Source organism: Babylonia areolata, chromosome 29 (assembly GCF_041734735.1).
Source record: "Babylonia areolata isolate BAREFJ2019XMU chromosome 29, ASM4173473v1, whole genome shotgun sequence".
Taxonomy (NCBI): Eukaryota; Metazoa; Mollusca; class Gastropoda; order Neogastropoda; family Buccinidae; genus Babylonia; species Babylonia areolata.
In genome coordinates, this window is record NC_134904.1 from 14,896,101 (window position 1) to 14,916,574 (window position 20,474).

At 47.9% G+C, this 20,474-nt stretch overlaps 1 protein-coding gene across 1 annotated transcript in view; it reads right to left on the reverse strand.

Annotated features, from left to right (window-relative positions):
- LOC143275075 (homeobox protein cut-like 1) overlaps positions 1 to 20,474 on the reverse strand; it is a 136,415-nt gene that overhangs the window by 22,819 nt on the left and 93,122 nt on the right. The window contains exons 7-10 of the mRNA XM_076579140.1: positions 15,495 to 15,561; positions 3,785 to 3,833; positions 3,091 to 3,309; positions 1,259 to 1,333 (exon numbers count right to left, since the gene is read on the reverse strand). Coding sequence (XP_076435255.1) covers positions 1,259 to 1,333; positions 3,091 to 3,309; positions 3,785 to 3,833; positions 15,495 to 15,561 — 410 coding nt within the window. The remainder of the gene's footprint in view (positions 1 to 1,258; positions 1,334 to 3,090; positions 3,310 to 3,784; positions 3,834 to 15,494; positions 15,562 to 20,474) is intronic.

Sequence of the window (20,474 nt, forward strand, 5' to 3'; positions counted from 1 at the left end):
AGAATTGTGGTATACTTTGTCAACATTCACGTCTTCAGTATAAGAGCCTTCCGCTTGCAATATTTTGATGATGGTAATTGGGGTGAAACGCTGTTAACGTCGTCTCTTTCGCCGTTCGTATGGAAAGAGTTAAGCATTCTGCCTTCTTCCTCTTTTGGCAGATCAGTGTCTTCAGCATTCTGCCTTCTTCCTCTTTCGGCAGATAAGTGTCTTCAGCATTCTGCCTTCTTCCTCTTTTGGCAGATCAGTGTCTTCAGCATTCTGACTTCTTCCTCTCTGTGTAAAGTTACTTGTATCTATATTGTACTGTATTGTATTATTGTGTAGTGTAGTGGAGTGGAGTGGGGGGTAGTGGAGTGCAGTGTAGCGTAGTGTAGTGTAGTGCAGTGCAGTGCAGTGCAATGGAGTGCAGTGCAGTGGAGTGGAGTGGAGTGGAGTGGAGTGGAGTGCAGTGCAGTGGAGTGCAGTGCAGTGGAGTGCAGTGGAGTGGAGTGCAGTGCAGTGCAGTGGAGTGGAGTGCAGTGCAGTGCAGTGGAGTGCAGTGCAGTGGAGTGCAGTGGAGTGGAGTGCAGTGCAGTGCAGTGGAGTGGAGTGCAGCGCAGTGCATTGCTGTGCAGTGGAGTGTAGTGTTGTGTGGAGTGCGGTGCAGTGCAGTGCAGGGCAGCATAATGTAGCAAAGCACAGAGTGGAGTGGTGCAGTGTATTGCAGTGCAGTGTAGTGTACTGTAGTAAAGTAGTATTGTATGTAATTGCCACCCCCTTTTTTTTTTTTCTTTTTTTTTCTTTTTTTGTTTTGTTTTATTTTGTTTTGTTTCTGTCTGCAAATGTATACGTTTACAATCAAAGTGGACTCTTCTACAAAATTTTGCCAGCAACAACTCTTGCTCCCATGGGTTACAAGCACTAAGTGCATGCTTGTACACACAGGATTTCGGTTTACTGTTTTCATCAGGCTGGTCAGCATCCAGACCACTACTCAAGTTCCAGTGGAGGGGGAGACAGTTTCCCCACAAATTATGGGGTTTGATCCTGCACACTCAGTTTAACATCTTGCTTCCCAGGCAGGCATGTTACCATAGGCCACCACTCCACTCACTGTGTTGCTGCGTAACCCCTATGTGGTGATCAGGTTAGGGGGAGGAGAGCTGTTTACCAGGCTTTTTCATTGAGCGTTTGGAAATGTGAATGTCTTCTTTTTTTTTCAAAACAACAGTTCTTTCATTCCATATATTTCATTAAACTTATGTTCTGTTCATACCTGGGCTGAGGTGTCTTCCTGAAGTTTCCGGAAGGAGCTCTGCAACTCTTGCACATCCTTCATCAGCCGAGCCACCTGCACACCACAGTGAAACTGTTGTATTGCAAGCACAGACACACACACACACACACACACAGACAGAGTGTGGCAAGTCTATGCATGTGTGTCAGTGTGCATGTCTGTGTCTGTATAAGCGGATAATACATCTGTATCGATCCATGTAGAAATTGTGCATGTGTCAACTGCGAATGTGCATGCATGTGTGCAAGGGTGCATGTAATTATGCATGCTGCTGCATGCATCCTACCAAAACAAAACAAAACAAAACAAACAAAATCTGAGAAGCAAGCCAATGAGAGCTAAAGGGAAACATCACATTATCACTGAAAAACAGAGATGAAGATAGACATACAAGCAAAAACCACCCAGCCAGACACACTCGCCAGAACAACACATTAACACACAACCAACCATCACCACACACACACACACACACACACACACACTGCCACAACCACCACCCAACCACCCATCCATCCCCCACCCCACTACCCCTCTCTAACACCTCAGTCCCACCCACACACCCCACACCCCTTCCAACATGCTGCCATCAGGAGTTGGGAAGTGTGTGAGTGTGTGTGGGAGCTGGGGTCGGGGGGGGGGGGGGGGGGTCGGATGTGGTCAGCGATGCTCTGGCACCCGATCGTCCCTAATCACTGATCAATCTCTGTCCCCCATACCCCGCCGCCCCCCACACCCCCCTACTCCATCCCTCCCCCCACATCCCCTTTATCCCCTAGGGACCTTCATCCCCTGGCCCCATAGCCATCATCCCCCCCCCCCACCATGCCCTCCCCCCCACCCTCCAGCCACCCCTCTAACCACCACCCCCATGGCAGGGAACTTGTGTTACCATGACAACCCAGGCTTGAGCAGTTCCACCCCTTTCCCTACCCCCACCCACCCCTGGATCAATACATGACCACAGGCAATCAATCAATCACTTTGGATCAATCTACAGTACTGGGGTGGGTGGGTGGGCGGGCGGGTGGGTGGGTGGAGGGAGGAGGCATTGGGGGCAGAGGAGAGAGGAAGGGAGGTGGTAGGGAGGGGTGGAGGGGCAGGGGTAAGTGGGGGGGAGGGTGAGTGGAGGATGGGGTGAAAAACCAAGCTTTCAGTGATATGATAACTCACATTGGAGAGCGAGAGATAGGGTGAGATAGCGGCAGGGAGAGAGGAAAAGGATGTTACTGAAGAGTAGATCGTGTGTGTGTGTGTATGTGTGTGTGTATGTGTGTGTGTGTGTGTGTGTGTGTGTGTGTGTGTGTGTGTGTGTGTGCGCTTGTGTGTGTGTGTGTGTGCGCGCGCTTGTGTGTGTGTGTGAGTGTGTGAGTGTGTGTGTGTGAGTGAGTGCAGTTCTTTTTTTCTCTTTTTTTTTTTTCAGCCAGTACAGTGTCCATGATGGTCTGTGCTCAGTTGCCAGTCCAGTGCCTATTTCCCCAAGTTTGACTGGAAAATCAAACTGAGCGTCTAGTCATTCACACAAGACGATGAACCAAGGTCCCATGCTCTGCACGCACTTGGCGCACTGTAAAAGAACACATGGCAACATATCCATGGGCAAAATTCTGTAGAACGAACCCACTCTGATAGAAACACAAACAGATGCTTTCAAGGCCTAACTGAGCGCACTGGGTTACGCTGCTGGTCAGGCATCCATCCACCTACCAGACGTAGTGTGGCGCGTAAGGATTTGTCCAGATGCAATGATGCCTCTCCCATCTCCAGGCCCCACGTCCCCACCCACCCACCTGACCCACACACCCACAAACCTCTTTCTCTTTGGCGGCCAGTTCCAGGTGGAGGGAGGGTGAGGGTGGGGGTTGGATGGCCACCCCCAGCTCCCCACCCTCCCCTTCCCCTGTGGTGGGTCTCATCAGGTTGCTTGTCTCCCCTGTCGAGAACGACGACGACGATGATGACGACGACGACTTCACTGTCTGCAACTGCTGACGTAACTGTTCCGCTTCACGCTCCGACGCTGCCGCTTTCTGCTTCCCCCCCAAGGAGAGTTGTTCATTGGAGGGTGACAAACATTCACACACACACACACACACACACACACACACACACACAGCACAGACACACACACACACACACACACACACACACACACACACACACACACACAAACACACACACATTATGATGGAGGTCAGCATGAACGAAAAGAGAAAATGTCATATGATGTTTATAAATCATAAATAGATGAAGAAACATTTAAACAGTTCAGCATTGCTATTAGTGAATGAGAGAGACAGAGAGAGGGGTGGGTGAGGGGGGAGAGAGAGGGGGGGAGGAGAGAGAGAGAGAATGAGAGAGGGGAGAGAGAGGGGGGCCGAGGGGGGAGAGAGAGAGGAGGGGAGAGAGAGAATGAGAGAGGGGACAGAGAGAGAGAGAGAGTATGGGGTAGGGAAAAAGAAATGAGAGAGAGAGAGAGAGACAGTGACAGGGAGAGGGAATTACCTCAGTAGCCCTTTCCAAGTCTGCCATTACCATGTCCATTTCATCCGACCTGCACAACAAACCAACACAATAATGTAATTTGGATCTTTTTTCTTTTCCTGCTTATAGCCCAACCACGCCACACACTTTTCCTGCTTATAGCCCAACCACGCCACACACTTTTCCTGCTTATAGCCCAACCACACCACACACTTTTCCTGCTTATAGCCCAGCCATGCCACACACTTTTCCTGCTTATAGCCCAACCACACCACACACCTTTCCTGCTTATAGCCCAACCACACCACACCACACACTTTTCCTGCTTATAGCCCAACCACGCCACACACTTTTCCTGCTTCAAGCCCAACCACACCACACACTTTTCCTGCTTATAGCCCAACCACACCACACACTTTTCCTGCTTATAGCCCAACCACGCCACACACTTTTCCTGCTTATAGCCCAACCACGCCACACACTTTTCCTGCTAATAGCCCAACCACACCACACACTTTTCCTGCTTATAGCCCAACCACGCCACACACTTTTCTTGCTAATAGCCCAACCACACCACACACTTTTCCTGCTTATAGCCCAACCACACAAACACTTTTCTTGCTAATAGCCCAACCACACCACACTTTTCTTTCTTATAGCCCAACCACACCACACACTTTTCTTTCTTATAGCCCAACCACACCACATTTTCCTGCTTAAAGCCCAACCACGCCACACACTTTTCCTGCTTATAGCCCAACCACACCACACACTTTTCCTGCTTCAAGCCCAACCATGCCGTATACTTTTCCTGCTTCTAGCCCAAATACGCCACACACTTTTCCTGCTTATAGCCCAACCACACCACACACTTTTCCTGCTTATAGCCCAACCACACCACACACTTTTGCTGCTTACAGCCCAACCACGCCACACACTTTTCCTGCTTATAGCCCAACCACACCATACACTTTTCCCGCTTATGGCCGAACCATGCCACACACTTTTCCTGCTTATAGCCCAACCACACCACACCACACACTTTTCCTGCTTATAGCCAACCACACCACACACTTTTCCTGCTTATAGCCCAACCACACCACACACTTTTCCTGCTTATCCTGCTTATAGCCCAACCACACCACACACTTTTCCTGCTTATAGCCAACCACTTTTCCTGCTTATAGCCAACCACACCACACACTTTTCCTGCTTATAGCCAACCACACCACACACTTTTCCTGCTTATCCTGCTTATAGCCCAACCACACCACACACTTTTCCTGCTTATAGCCCAACCACGCCACACACTTTTCCCGCTTATAGCCCAACCACACCACACACTTTTCCTGCTTCTAGCCCAACCACGCCACACACTTTTCCCGCTTATAGCCCAACCACACCACACACTTTTCCTGCTTATAGCCCAGCCATGTCACACACACAACCACCATATCAGGGGTAAAAAAAAAAAATCCTGTAAATATCAATCACGCAGACCCTGAAATGACACACAATGTAACCCTTGTTTTTGTTGGTCATTGCCCAGTCAACCGTGCATGGTTATTGGGGGTGAAAAAAACAAAAATACTGTAAAATATCAGACCTGAAGAACCTGACAAAACAACAAACACCTGGGGGAAAAAATTGAAGCAAAGTACAATCACAGTCATACACGTATTCATGCACTTAAACCCAGGACATGCCTCTGACACTGACCATTCTGTCAATTTTTCATCAGAGGATTTTTTTTTTTTTTTTTTTAAGAACAAAAAAAAACTGAACATAAAAATAAATATACTTATTATAAACCAAACTACATAATTATAATAAAAGACTATAAAACTAAAGTTTGCAATTGGGCTCGTCACACATCCCAGGTGAGAGAAAAAAAAAACATGGTAAGAGATATAATCATTATTTCTGATAGTTATTCAGTGCCCATCTCCAGTAAGAAACCAAGCTCTAAGCGCTTTATAAACACAGAGTCCTCTGCACAACAGGCTGTCTACCTGTGCTGAGCTGCCCGACATCTAGCTGCCTTTAGGCGCCCATCGTCATCATTTCTTTTCCTGTCATTCAGGCAGGCTTCAGACATGTGCACACACACACACACACACACACACACACACACACACACACACATGAACATCAAAGTGGATATTTCATCAGAATTTTGCCAGAAACAACAAAAAAATCCCTTCTGTTGTCATGGGTTCTTTTTCATGTGCGCTAATTGCATGCTGCACACACAGGAACTCAGTTTATTGTCTCATCCAAATGACTAGTGTCCAGACCACCACTAAAGGTCTAGTGGAAGGGGAGGAAACTCTGAAGAGTGCGGAGTCCAATCCCATAGTCTCAGATTCTCTCACTTCCTAGGTATGTCCATTACCACAATGCCACCCCCAAACACAATGTAAATCATGGTGTAGATACACCATGCAAACCACAGTTACGACAGACAATGTAAAATGTTAAATCACAGTGAGGACACACCATGTAAATCACAGTATAGACACACCATATAAATCACACACCATGTAAATCACACACCATGTAAATCACAGTGTAGACACACCATGTACATCACAGTGTAGACACACCATATAAATCACACACCATGCAAATCTCAGTGTAGACACACCATGTAAATCACAATGAAGACACACAATGTAAATCAGTGTAGAGTGTAAATCACAGCATAGACACATGTAAATCACAGTGTAGACACCATGAAAATCACACCATGTAAATCACAGTGTAAACACACCATAAAAAAAGTAAATCACAGTGTTGACACACCATGTAAATGTAAATCACAGGGTAGACACACCATGTAAATCACAGTATAGACACACCATGAAAATCACAGTGTTGACACACCACGTAAATCACAACGTAGACACACCATGTAAATCACAGTGGTTGACACACCATGTAAATGTAAATCACAGGGTAGACACACCATGCAGATCAGTGTAGACACGCCATGTAAATCACAACGTAGACACACCACGTAAATGTTAATCACAGAGTAGATACACCATGAAAATCACAGTGGTTGACACACCACGTAAATGTAAATCACAGAGTAGACACACCATGAAAATCACAGTGGTTGACACACCATGTAAATCACAGTATAGACACACCATGAAAATCACAGTGGTTGACACACCACGTAAATCACAGCGACGACAAACAATGTCAATCAACCATTCTTCCCATCACTGTGTGTTCAGATGGAAGACTGGGTACCGTACATATTCCAAACCCACCACCACATACACCATTATTTTCTTCAAAGGAAGCAGATGCTCTCTTGTTGAGGGGAAAAAAAAGAGAGTGACAAAGCACAAACAAATAAAAGGATCAACAGAAACAAGTGTGTGTTGTGTGCTCTATTTTTTCCTTCTTTGATTTAGAGTGCGTATGAGAGTGAGTGTGTATGAGAGTTTATGTATGAATACAAATTACAACCACCACTGCTCATATTCACCACAAAAACAATTTTTCCATTCAAAGAAAAAATATAATTATATATAAAAGAATAAATAACACCAAAACAATTTTTTTTTTTAAACACACACACACACACACACACACACACACAAAGAACAACAAAATATTTCAGCCCCCCACAAATATGAACAATAACAAAGAATGAAATTCACAGCATCAAACAACAAACAAACAATAATCACACAAAACTAGTTACACATACTGCACACAGCTTCCCCCCCCCCCCTCCCCAACCCCTCACCCCCTATCTCCCCTTCCCCCACTACTACCAACACACCAATCAAAAAGATGCTTCCTTCGCCCAGACCACACACAGCTCACCAACTGAATGCATGTTGGTCTGGGGCAACCAAATGGACAACACTTGTCTTTCGGATAATTTCAATCTCTTCGATTCTGTTGCCTTGGCAACGTGATCCGAGGGATGGTGGGAGGTGGGGGGTGGGGGGGGAGGTGAGAGGACAGGAGACAGAGCACTGGTCATTGGTGGAGGGAGAGGGGGGAGTGGTGGGGAGAGGGGGGGAGAGGGGAGGGGGGAGGGGTTCCAGCCCCTCCAAACCATCACCAGCGAGATCAATACATCTGCCAATCAGCGCTAAAAGCTCTCCCAAAATCGATTCTTCCCACTGCAACTAAGCGGAAAATCCTCCCTCAGTGTTCCCATTCACTGGAGGCTGGGAGTGGGAGGGGGATGCTTTAATCAATTGATTGGACCACGATCATCAATGCCACACACACACACACACACACACACACACACGCACGCACGCACGCACGCACGCACGCACACACACACGCACGCACGCACACAGAGGAATTCCCCTTACTTGTATTGATTTGATCTGTTCAAACAGTGACAAATGGGGTGGAACGGGAGGGGTGGAGGAGGAGGAGTATAATAATAATTTTGTATAGTTCCCCCCAGTGGCAGTTACAACTTTCTCGATTACAAATCACTCCCAAGAATCAGAAGAAAATGAATACATCAATAAAAAATAGAAAAGGAACACACACACACACAAACACACACACACACACACACACACACACAGAGAGAGAGAGAGAGAGAGAGAGAGAGGGAGGGGGGAAGAAGATAATAGACACATAGATCTACAGAGAACAAAAAAGGCAAGACATTCAACCAGTTCAAGACTCACTTGTGATACTCACTTAAAGAAGAAGAAAAAAAATTATAAAAATAAAAAATTCTGTTTGTTGAAATGTCTTTCGTTGTATTTTAATTAAATACAGCTTCGCGAGAGAAAAAAAAAAAGTTTGTTGAACTGTGTTCTCTAATCGTTAATATAATTATATACAGCTTCGCGAAAGAAAGAAAAAAGGCTTCAATGCAGATTCGAACCACAAATGTTTGGGTCGAGAATGTGTGATTTTACCCACTGTGTTAACGCGGCTTCGATGATGACGTTCAAATATTATTATTTGAGCATGATGTTTTAGCGGAATAAATCAACAGTGGCAATCCAAGTCATAACGCGATTTAAATCGTATTATTTTAGCATATTTCGGCCATTTAAATTTTTTTTCTTTCAAGGTAAAGGAGACGTTCCCATCGCCTCAAAAACACTGCAATATATGTCCGTTTTTGTAGATCTGCAGAGATCTGTGATCCACAAGCTTTGTCTTCCCACTCACTGAGAAACTACGGACACCTTCCATTCAATTTCTTTTTCTGTTGATTCCAGTTAATTCGGTATCCACTTTAAAACATTCATATGCAGTAAACACGTCGATGATGATCTAAGAAATTGTTTTAATTCGGCGGTAAAGGAGACGTTACCATCGCGTCAAGCTCTGCAACGTGTTTTGTCAAGATCCGAAGTCATGACGTATTCTCATCAGACAATCGGAAAGCTGCAAATAGGGGTAACCGCGGTTTTCGGAATCCGGACCGACCGTTAATGATTCGGAAATACCGCTAAATTCGGGAGACTTACAAACTATTATTGGTATGATTTTGAAGATTTTTTTCCTACTATGTTTAAGCCAAACTTGGTATTGGCAGATACCGTATTTCCATAGAAAATTGCAATGTTAAAGTTAACCCCCCCCCCCCCTCACACACACACACACACACACACAACCGAACACCGGGTTAAAACACACACTCACTTTAACTGTTTACACAAGTGAGTAAAAAAAATCAGCTCTGTTTTGGGTTTGGGGGTAGGGGCGGGGGGGGGGGGGGTTATACTAAAGCGGAACGTCTTATGTGACAGTGACTGCATTTATATATATATATATATATATATATATATATATATATATATATATATGGTTGTGTCTACTTATGAGTCAGATCAACAGATATAGTTCTAATAATTATGGATCATACTATGTGTGTCTATGTGCGTGTATGATTGTGTGTGCAAATGCATGTACATGTATGTGTGTGTGTGTGTGTGTGTGTGTGTGTGTGTGTTGGGTGTGTATGTGTGAGTGTGGAGGGGGTGGGTGGGTGGAAGTTTGTGTGTGGGTGTGGGTGTGTGAGCCACAGTGTGTGTGTGTGTGTGTGTGTGTGTGTGTGTGTGTGTGTGTGTAAGGATTGGTGTTTGCGTGTGGGTGTATGTGTGTGAGAGACTAAGTGTGAGTGTATGTCTGTCGTGTGTGTGTGTGTGTGTGTGTGTGTGTGTGTGTGTGTGTGTGTGTGTGTGTGTGTGTGTGTGTGTGTGTGTGTGTGTGTGTGTGTGTGTGTGTGTGTGTGTGTGTGTGTGTGTGCTCGACATTGTAATGAGTCAAAAGGCCTTCTACAATAAAATATTTCTCATTCTTTCTCTGTCTCCCTCTCTCTCCACCTATCTCTCTCTCTCCCCCTCCCTCTCTCACTCTCCCTGTCTCTCTCTCTCCCTCCTACCCTCTGTCTCTCTCCCTCTCTCACTTTTTCTCCACCCTCCTTCCTCTCTCTCTCTCTCTCTCTCTCTCTCTCTCTCTCCCCCCACCCCCTGTCTCTCTCCCTCTCGCTCTCTCTCTCTCCACCTCCCTACCCCTCTTTCTCTGTCTCCCCCTCTCCATCTTCCTCTACCCCCTGTCTCTCCCACCCCCCCTCTCTCTCTCTCTCTCTCTCTCTCTCTCTCTCTCCCCCGCTGTCTTTCCCACTCCCTCTCCCTACAGTCCCGCTCCCTCCCTCTCCCCCTATTCCCCACCCACACCCCACACCCCCACCCCTACCCCTCAGCAGACAAGGCATGTGAAAATGGTCAAGGCAGAGCGCACTACAGACCACAGCCACAAGGTCTCTCTCTCTCTCTACCTGAGTGCCAGGCAACTGGCATCACCACCACTCACTGCCCTCTCCTCCTCCTCTTGTTGACTGGGGGCATAAGAGTGGTAATGCGTCCAGAGAAAATGCGAGAATCTGAGGGTGCAGGATCTTCTTCTTCTTCTTCTTCTTCTTCAGCTTTCGTGGGCTGTAACTCCCACGTTCACTCGTATGTACACGAGTGGGCTTTTACGTGTATGACCGTTTTTACCCCGCCCTGTAGGCAGCCATACTTCGCTTTCGGGGGGTGAGGGTGCAGGATCGAATCCCACAGAATCGCCAGAATTCCCCCCCACCTCCACTGGACCTTGTGGTGCGGTGGTTGTGTGCAGCATGCACTTTGCGCATGAAGAGGAAGACATAGCAACATGACCGTGGTGGTTGGGAGTTTTTTTTCCCCAAAAATTCTTATGAAAAATCCACTCATATATATATACATGAGTGTGCGTGTACGCATGACTGAAGCCTGACAGAGTGAGTGATAAGGAAATGAATGATAAGCGCTGAGTAAAGGCAGCTCTCAGTCAGCTCTAGACCCAGGAAAGCAGCCAGACGTGTAAATGACTCTGTGTTTCTGAAGCACAATGGGTTCGGCCTCTGACCGGCACTAAACAAGTACCAACATTAATAATCAGCATTTCCTCAGTGGTTCACTGAGGTAGGTAGGGGGGGTGGGGTGACACGTCATGTAAGCACGGAACTCTCTAGCGGTCTACTGACGATGTCAGCCCCAGACACTAAGCCCTCTTAATCCCTTGCACGTTAACACTGTCAAACACTGCTTACTGTTGAACTCGTCCCCTCTCTTTCTTTCCTGTGGCACGTCAGTCCAGCACAGCAGGACTCCCAACACAGCTGCACCGCCTAGGAAGTCAGCTAGTGACAGCAGAGTTCCCTCTCCCCCCATTAGTAGCGGCCTGTCAGATTCCTCCCTACCACTGAGCTGAGAGGGACTACTATTGAACTCGATGCTCCCTACCTAAATGGGGTGGTGTAAAATAACAAGCAGACCCACTACACCATCTACGCCACAAAAAAATGCCTGCATTACAAAAAGAGACCTGGAAACCACAGGCATCAGATCAGACACGTGGCAAGCTGTAGCCTCCGAGCGACCATCCTGACTGATGGCAGACAGTGTTGAAAGGCCTCTACAAGTTCGACTGAAACACACTTGTTAAACATCAAACTGAAACACACTTGCTCAAGAGTCACAGCTGAAACCCATGAGCCTATAAATGTTTATGTCCAGTGAGACAAAACGGCAAACGGAGGGAGGCCCAGGTCTGACAGGCAGGCCAGCGTCAGACAGACTTTGTCTTCACAGTAAGGGAGAGAACTGTCATTCTTCAATAGGCCAGTTATGACTCACACTCACCTATCTCCATCCCCACCCCGAAAAAAACAACAACGGAAAACGGAGTATGACTGCCTACATTGTGGGGACATAAAACGGTTATACAAGTAAAAGCCCAACTGTGGTGTATATGACTACTGAGTGAACTTGAGAGTCGCAACCCACGAATAAATGAATAAGAAAAAGAAGACGAAGAAGAGGAGGAAGAAGAAGAAGAAGAAGAATAGGCCTGTCGAACACCAGCTGGGCCAGAAACATTACACAGAACACAACTCCATCCATAGAATAGAATAGAACAGAATATGTCTTTATTACCAAGTGTACCGGGGTCACAAGGAATACCGCGGGGGTGGGTGGGGGGGGGGGGTTAGTACATAATAACATACAAGCATAAATCGAAAATCATACACAAGCACAGATACAGTAGAAATCTGGATACATATAAGTGCCTATCAATATAAAAACTTGTGCATACTCACACATGCATGCACTGCACGCACGCACGCGCACACACACACGCACACACACACACACACACACACACACACACACACACACACACACGCACGCACGCACACACACACACTCTCTCTCTCACACACACACACACACACACACACACACACACATACACACACACACGCACGCGTTTGAACAGAAGCTGCATATTTGTGGATGGGGCTGATGGGACTGAACGACTACTACTACTACTACTACTACTACTACTACTGCTACTTCTTCTACGATAGTAGCACAGCGTGAAGTGGGGGGAAGACTGAGGAGAGGGGGGAGGGGGGAGGGCGAGAGGGCAGGGCCAAGAAGGATGGACAGAGAAGACAATGACAGTTACGGAGTGCTTGTCCCTGTTTTTTTTAAATTCCTTTCACAGACATGATATCCATACAGGGAGGCGGGGGGGGGGGGCGGGAGGAGGGAGGGTGAAGAGGGGTGGAACGGGGAAGAAAACGAGAAGGGGAGAAGGGAGACAGAGGGCGGATTGGAGATGTGGAAGACGCTTGTTTGAGAGGGGGGGGGGGGGCGTCGGAGGGGGGGGGGGCTGGGGGGGGGGGGCTGACATGTGACATGTCGGTTCCTGACAGCCCGTGTCATTTCGCTTCATCACCTTCTCTCCAGGCGAGGCAACACACACACACACACACACACACTGGCGATCAGCTCTTGTATTTCCTCCTGTAACATACTCCCTGTTGTCCTTTCTCCGCCCCCACCCCCCACCCCCGCCCCACCCACCGCCCCCTCCCCTCATGACTCCACGCCCTCATCACCCTTCCCCCACACCAACACAACACTGACAGCTACTGTCTCCCAGTTTTCTGTGTTGAGTGCAGAAGACATTAATAATGAGGGGTGGGGTGGGGGTGGGGGGCCCGCAACGTTCGCAGAGACAGAGAAACTGCACTTGCAACTGAGCAGCGTTTATTCAAAAAGGCCGTTGCCCCTTCGGAGGGGTGTGTGCACAGTAAAACGCTAACCCCCCCCCCCCCCCCCCCCCCCCCCTTACACATTCACACAGGTCTTGCGACATCATAATAATTATCCGCTTCAACTCTTCACTGCGTCGCACAGACGGAGAGCACAGAGAAGTCTTCCGACAGCCTTTTCATCTGCTGACGATGATGAAGCCAACAAGCAAGTTAACAAGTGGACACAGGGGACACAGAGGGAAGAAACCACCAGCAGGCGACTCACGGCAGTCGGCCATGGCACTCGGCCAGCTCTCCACAAAAGTCAAACACTGATTGCCTGAAATCCCCCTGTGGTGTGTCTTGATCCATCACGCTCCCGCGTTGGTGACGAGAAGGTTCTCTCTCTCTCTCTCTCTCTCTCTCTCTCTCTCTGTCTGTATGACTCCATTGTACTGCCCGGTCTCCTCCGTTCCTACAAGACAACCGCTTCTTTCCTAATTTTCCCAACACACTCTCCACTCTATGCACTCCCACCCTATCCCCCTATCCATCTTTTGTAATTAAGAAGACTACTGTTTTGTTGTTGTTGTTGTTTGGGTTTCTTTGTTTGTTTCTTTGTTTGTTTTTTTGGTGTGTGTGTTTGTGTTTGTGTGTGTGACATCTGGGCTTGGATATATATAGAGAGAGAGTGAGAGAGAGAAAGAGAGAGAGGTGCACGCGCGCGCGCACACACACACACACACACACACACACACACACACACTACCCACCCACCCCAAATCTCCCCCAACATCACACTCCTTGCTCTCTTTGCCCCTCCCTGTCCGTCCTTTGCCTTCCACTCCCCGAGAAACCCAGACAACTGGATGTAGCAGCAGCAGTATAAGCCACTGATGAAGCCAAATCCTCTCCTCCCGAAACTCCCCTGACTGGCTTAACTGAAAGCAGACCCACACACATCATGTAATCCCACGTCAGCAAAGCAGTAGTAGCTGCCGTCACATTCCTCAAAGCACGACCCCTGGGCCTGACATCTCCCCCACCCACACCCCCACCCCCAACGCCAAAGCTCAGCATTATTCCTCTTATTACTTCTGCTCATAAGTCCTTGTTGCAAACTCTACAATCACCCGTATGTGTGACGGGGGGTGGGGGGGGGGGGGGGGGTACATTAAACAAAAATTCCTCCTCCTTGTTGCACGTGCGGTGTGTGTGCGTGTGTGCGTGTGCGTGTGTGCTGCACGCGTGCATGTGCGTGTGTGCATCTGTGTATGAGTGTATGTGTGTACGCGCGCGCAATCCGCATGCAGGCATGCAAAATTTAATGTGAGTGAAAGTGAACGCAGATGCGTGTGCGTATGAATGATGCAATGCACACACGATGATAATTGCACGCCATTTCACATACATGTACAAGCGGAAAGCATGGAGAGAGTTTGCCGCTCAGGATCGGGTTGCGTGAGTAGATGATCTTAGAAGCGCTGGTGTCAGGTTTGCTTTTGTGTAAAGAACGTTCCTGAGCTCAATGGAATTAGCGTAGACTTTGGAAGCGCTACACAAACTGCGGTGCACCCATAGTTCGCTCCATGCAGCCCTACCCCCAAATGCGGAGTGACTGATGACCAATGTCATTTCTTCTTAACTAATGCCCCATACCACGCATTCCGACTTCTTCAGTTTCATCGGTTTGAAGCCAATACAAGAGTGCTGGCGAACACATGCCATGGGCAAGACCAACAGACGAGACAAGACTCAGAGACTGAGAGACACACACACACACACACACACACACACACACACACACTGTGGGAGACAGAGACATAAGACAGAGACAGAGAGAGACAAGATGACAGATAGTGAAAGACAGAGAGATTCAGAGAGACAGAGACAGACAGAGGGAGAGACAGTAACAGAGACACAGACACAGACACACACACACACACACACACACACACACAGAGACATATGACAGAGACAGAGAGAGACAAGATGAGAGACAGATAGTGAAAGACAGAGAGACAGAGACAGAGATACACAGACAGAGGGAGAGACAGAAACAGAGACACAGAGAGACAAAGACAGAGACAGATAGACAGACAGACAGACAGAGAGAGAACAAAGAGAGAAGTGTCTGTGAATACTGACTTGGCGGACGTGGCCTCGTCATACTTGGACTTCACATCGAACAGCTCCGACTGCACCTTTTCCAGTTCTGAAACACACCATCGTCACTTCTTTAGTACTGGTATGAGTAAAATATCATGATACGAAGAATACGAAAAATGATAATAATATCAACAAAATACATATAATCAGTCGAGGTCTCTCTCTCTCTCTCTCTCTCTCTCTCTCTCTCTCTCTCTCTCTCTCTCTAAGAGTGAGTGATGGCCTAGAAGAAACGCGTCCACCCAGGAAGGGAGAGAATCTGAGCGGGCTGGTCCGAATCACGGCTCAGCCGCCGATATTTTCTCCCCCTCCACTAGACCTCGAGTAGTAGTCTGGACGCTAGTCATTCGGATGAGACAATAAACCGAGGTCCCGTGTGCAGCATGCACTTAGCGCACGTAAAAGAACCCACGGCAACAAAAGGGTTGTTTCTGGCAAAATTCTGTAGAAAAATCCACTTCGATAGGAAAAACAAAAACAAAAAAAACAAAAAAACAAAAACAAAAAAAAAACTGCACACAGGAAAAAATACCCCCAAAAATGGGCGGCGCTGTAGTGTAGCGACGCGCTCTCCCTGTGGAGAGCAGCCCGAATTTCACACAGAGAAATCTGTTGTGACAAAAGGAGAACGACAAAAAATATGACAAATACAAAACAATAGCAGCAGCAGCAGTAACACCAGCAAGAGCAGCAGTAACACCAGCAAGGGCAGCAGTAACGCCAGCAGTAACAGCAGCAGTAACAGCAGCAGCAGCAACAACAACAGACGGATGTGGTGGCCAAGTGGTTAGGGCTCTACATTCTCGCCTGAGTTTCTCCCCGAGTTCGATTCCCGGTTTCGGCCCACCAGGAAGGTTAGGGTGGACGTGTTTTTTTTCCCCCCGATCTCCAATGTCAGCATGCGTGCAGACTTGCTCGTGCCTGAACTCCCTTCGCGTGCACACGCATGCAGAATGTCAAAGTCAACGTCATCAACGTAAGCGTTCGGTGGATAATGGAAACAAGAGCATACCCAGCATGCACGCCCTGAAGTACGGCTACCTACAAGGCAAGGTAAAAACGGCCATTCACTTGAAAGCCCACCTGTAGCAGGGAATGCATAATAATAATAATAATATTATTATTATTAAATCATAATTATCACTGCTAGTAATATTAAGTGCCATTATTATTATCATCATCATTATAAGATGAAGAATGGCATACTGCGCTCCATCCATGAAGCAGATCTGCACAGGTGCGTTTTATTTTTTTATTTATTCCTTGATTTGTTGATCTTTGTTGCTTATGGCCAGACCGACCTCACGTGGACGTATCAGGATTCACAAACTATCGATCCCAGCACTGGTACATTTATATCCCCTGTCTGTTTTAATCACATGTGAGGCCAGTCCACTGAGTATCTGCGTGCGTGCGCGTGCTTGTGTGTAGAAGTCGTAGTAGTAGCAGCAGCAGCAGCAGCAGTAGTAGTAGTAGTAGTAGTAGTAGTAGTGGTGGTAGTATTTTCATTTAAATGATATCCAGCTGTGGTAGATATGTGTTTACATGCATGCGTGCGTGCGTCCGCGTGTGTGTATGAGCGTGTGTTTGAGAGAAGAAAGAGACAGACATGCAGACAGACAGACAGACAAATAGACGGAGCTGTGACAATCACTTAAACCTGCCTGACCCTGCTACCCACCGCCATTACCCCTCCTTTGTCATCGTGAAGGGACAGGTGGACAGACAGACAGACAGGGGAAGAGAGGTCAACAAGGCCGGAGGAGGAGGTGGCAGTGGAAAGAGGTGCGGGGGGGAGTTTGGGGGGGTGGGGGGTGGAAGGGAGGGGGCTTGGAATGGGAAGAAACCGGGCATCAGGGGGCGGGGGGTGGGGGGGGGGGCACGGGTGATCAACAATAGCTACAGTGTGGTGCGGCGGTGGATAAGAGATGGAGGGATTGTGTACACCGGTGTGTCATTAGTATCATTGCAAACTTGTGGCTGGTGAGCTGGCCTTATATTTTGGGGGGGGGGGGGGGGGAGGAGACAATCCCCAACGCCCACTGCTCTGAATCCCTCTTGGCCGAGAGAGTTAGGATAAAACTCGGACAAGACACTCTCCGCTGCAATCATCAAAATTCAATCCCAGATAGCTGGAACAGCAGTCGCCCCATCTGCTGTTCTGGTAGTCAAGAGTCGGAGACGACTGACTGGACTATCATACATGAAGAGTGGTGGTAACAGTGTGATAAGTGACTTGAGCGTCTGGTGATTGTCAGCTAAGACTGGGAGACCCCACCCCCTAGGAACCCCTGAAACGTTTAAAAATGACTTCGTAAACGACGGGCGCAATAGCCGAGTGGTTAAAGCGTTGGACTTTCAATCTGAGGGTCCCGGGTTCGAATCACGGTGACGGCGCCTGGTGGGTAAAGGGTGGAGACTTTTACGATCTCCCAGGTCAACACATGTGCAGACCTGCTAGTGCCTGAACCCCCTTCGTGTGTATATGCAAACAGAAGATCAAATACGCACGTTAAAGATCCTGTAATCCATGTCAGCGTTCGGTGGGTTATGGAAACAAGAACATACCCAGCATGCACACCCCCGAAAGCGGAGTATGGCTGCCTACATGGCGGGGTAAAAACGGTCATACACGTAAAAGCTCACTCGTGTGCATACGAGTGAACGTGGGGGTTGCAGCCCACGAACGAAGAAGAAGAAGAAGACTTCGTAAACGCCAAAAACTGCGTATGCAGAAATCCCCCCCCTACAGCTGTAGAGGAGCGTGCAACGGGGAGGACCGGCTGGAGTGCTCAGACAATGCAAGCACGCGACAACTTTGAAAAGAACTGCCGCAGCAGCAAACATCTATCGCCGGAGCCCGCGAGAAGAGGAAGGATGCAACAGCGGTGGCAGCAATGCCCACCCACAGAGCCCGTGGGACAGTTTTCTCCGCCCTCTCACAGCAGCCGGACGCCCATGCCGGTCCAGATCGGGACTCCATGGCCACAAATAACTGAATACCAGCCAAAAAAAACTCCATAGCCACAAATAACTGTATACCAGCCAAAAAAACCTCCATGGCCACAAATAACTGTATACCAGCCAAAAAAAACTCCATAGCCACAAATAACTGTATACCAGCCAAAAAAAACTCCATAGCCACAAATAACTGTATACCAGCCAAAAAAAACTCCACAGCCACAAAGAACTGTATAACAGCAAAAAAAAAAAAAAAAAAAAAAAAAAAAAAAAAAAAAACTCCATAGCCACAAATAACTGTATAACAACCAAAAAAAACTCCATAGCCACAAATAACTGTATAACAACCAAAAAAACTCCATAGCCACAAATAACTGTATACCAGCCCAAAAAACTCCATGGCCACAAATAACTGTATAACAGCCCCAAAAGCTCCATAGCCACAAATAACTGTATACCAGCCCAAAAAACTCCATAGCCACAAATAACTGTATACCAGCCCAAAAAACTCCACAGCCACAAATAACTGTATAACAGACAAAAAAAACCTCCACAGCCACAAATAACTGTATAACAGCCAAAAAAAACTCCACAGCCACAAATAACTGTATAACAGCCCAAAAAACTCCACAGCCACAAATAACTGTATACCAGCCCAAAAAACTCCACAGCCACAAATAACTGTATACCAGCCCCAAAAAACTCCACAGCCACAAATAACTGTATAACAGCCCAAACAGCTTGCACTCACATTCAAACCATCATTCTGTGGCGGCGCCCTCTCGTGGGGCAGAATTATGCCAGTCCACCACACCCAACGAGGAAAAAAGACGCGCATAGGCGTTGTCCTCGGACACTACAGACTACCAAGATGACGGAGACATTGACTGAGAGTGCGTGTCCCCCTTCTCTCTCTCTCTCTCTCTCTCTCCCACCCCCACCTCACCTTCCAAGCCTCTTCCCCTTCTCTCTCTCTTCTTCCTCCAACCCCCCCCCCCCCTCCTCTTCTCTCTCCCTTCCCCTTCTGTCTCCCCTCCATCCCCCTCTCTCTATCCCTCTCTCTCTCTGCACCCCATTCTCTCTCTCTCCCTCCCTCCTTCCTTCCTTCGGTCAGTCCCTCAGTCCTTGTATCCTGTCATTTCCAGACAGAGTAATAAAATAAGTGCTGTCTTCAGCCAGTGGTGTGATTTCCTGGTGACAGTCAGTGTCGGCCCATCACAAGTCTTTACTCACACTCACAAACACACACACACACACACACACACACACACACACACACACACACACACACACAGAGGGAAGGGGGAGATAGTGGGGGGAGAGAGAGCAGGGGAATTAGAGAAAGGGAAGGGAATTAAAGAAGGGAAAGGGAGGGAGCAAAAGAGAGAGGGAGAAGGGGAAGGAAGAGATGGGAAGAAAGAGGGAGAAGGGGAAGGAAGAGATGGGAAGAGAGAGGGAGAAGGGGAAGGAAGAGATGGGAAGAGAGAGGAATAAGGGGAAGGAAGAAATGGGAAGAGAGAGGGAGAAGGGGAAGGAAGAGATGGGAAGAGAGAGGGAGAAGGGGAAGGAAGAGATGGGAAGAAAGAGGGAGAAGGGGAAGGAAGAGATGGGAAGAGAGAGGGAGAAGGGGAAGGAAGAGATGGGAAGAGAGAGGGAGAAGGGGAAGGAAGAGAATGGGAGGAGAGAGGGAGAAGGAGAAGGAAGAGATGGGAAGAGAGAGGGTGAAGGCGAAGGAAGAGATGGGAAGAGAGAGGAATAAGGGGAAGGAAGAAATGGGAAGAGAGAGGGAGAAGGAGAAGGAAGAGATGGGAAGAGAGAGGGAGAAGGGGAAGGAAGAGATGGGAAGAGAGGGGGAGAAGGGGAAGGAAGAGATGGGAAGAGAGAGGGAGAAGGGGAAGGAAGAGATGGGAAGAGAGAGGGAGAAGGAAGAGATGGGAAGAGAGAGGGAGAAGGGGAAGGAAGAGATGGGAAGAGAGAGGGAGAAGGAAGAGATGGGAA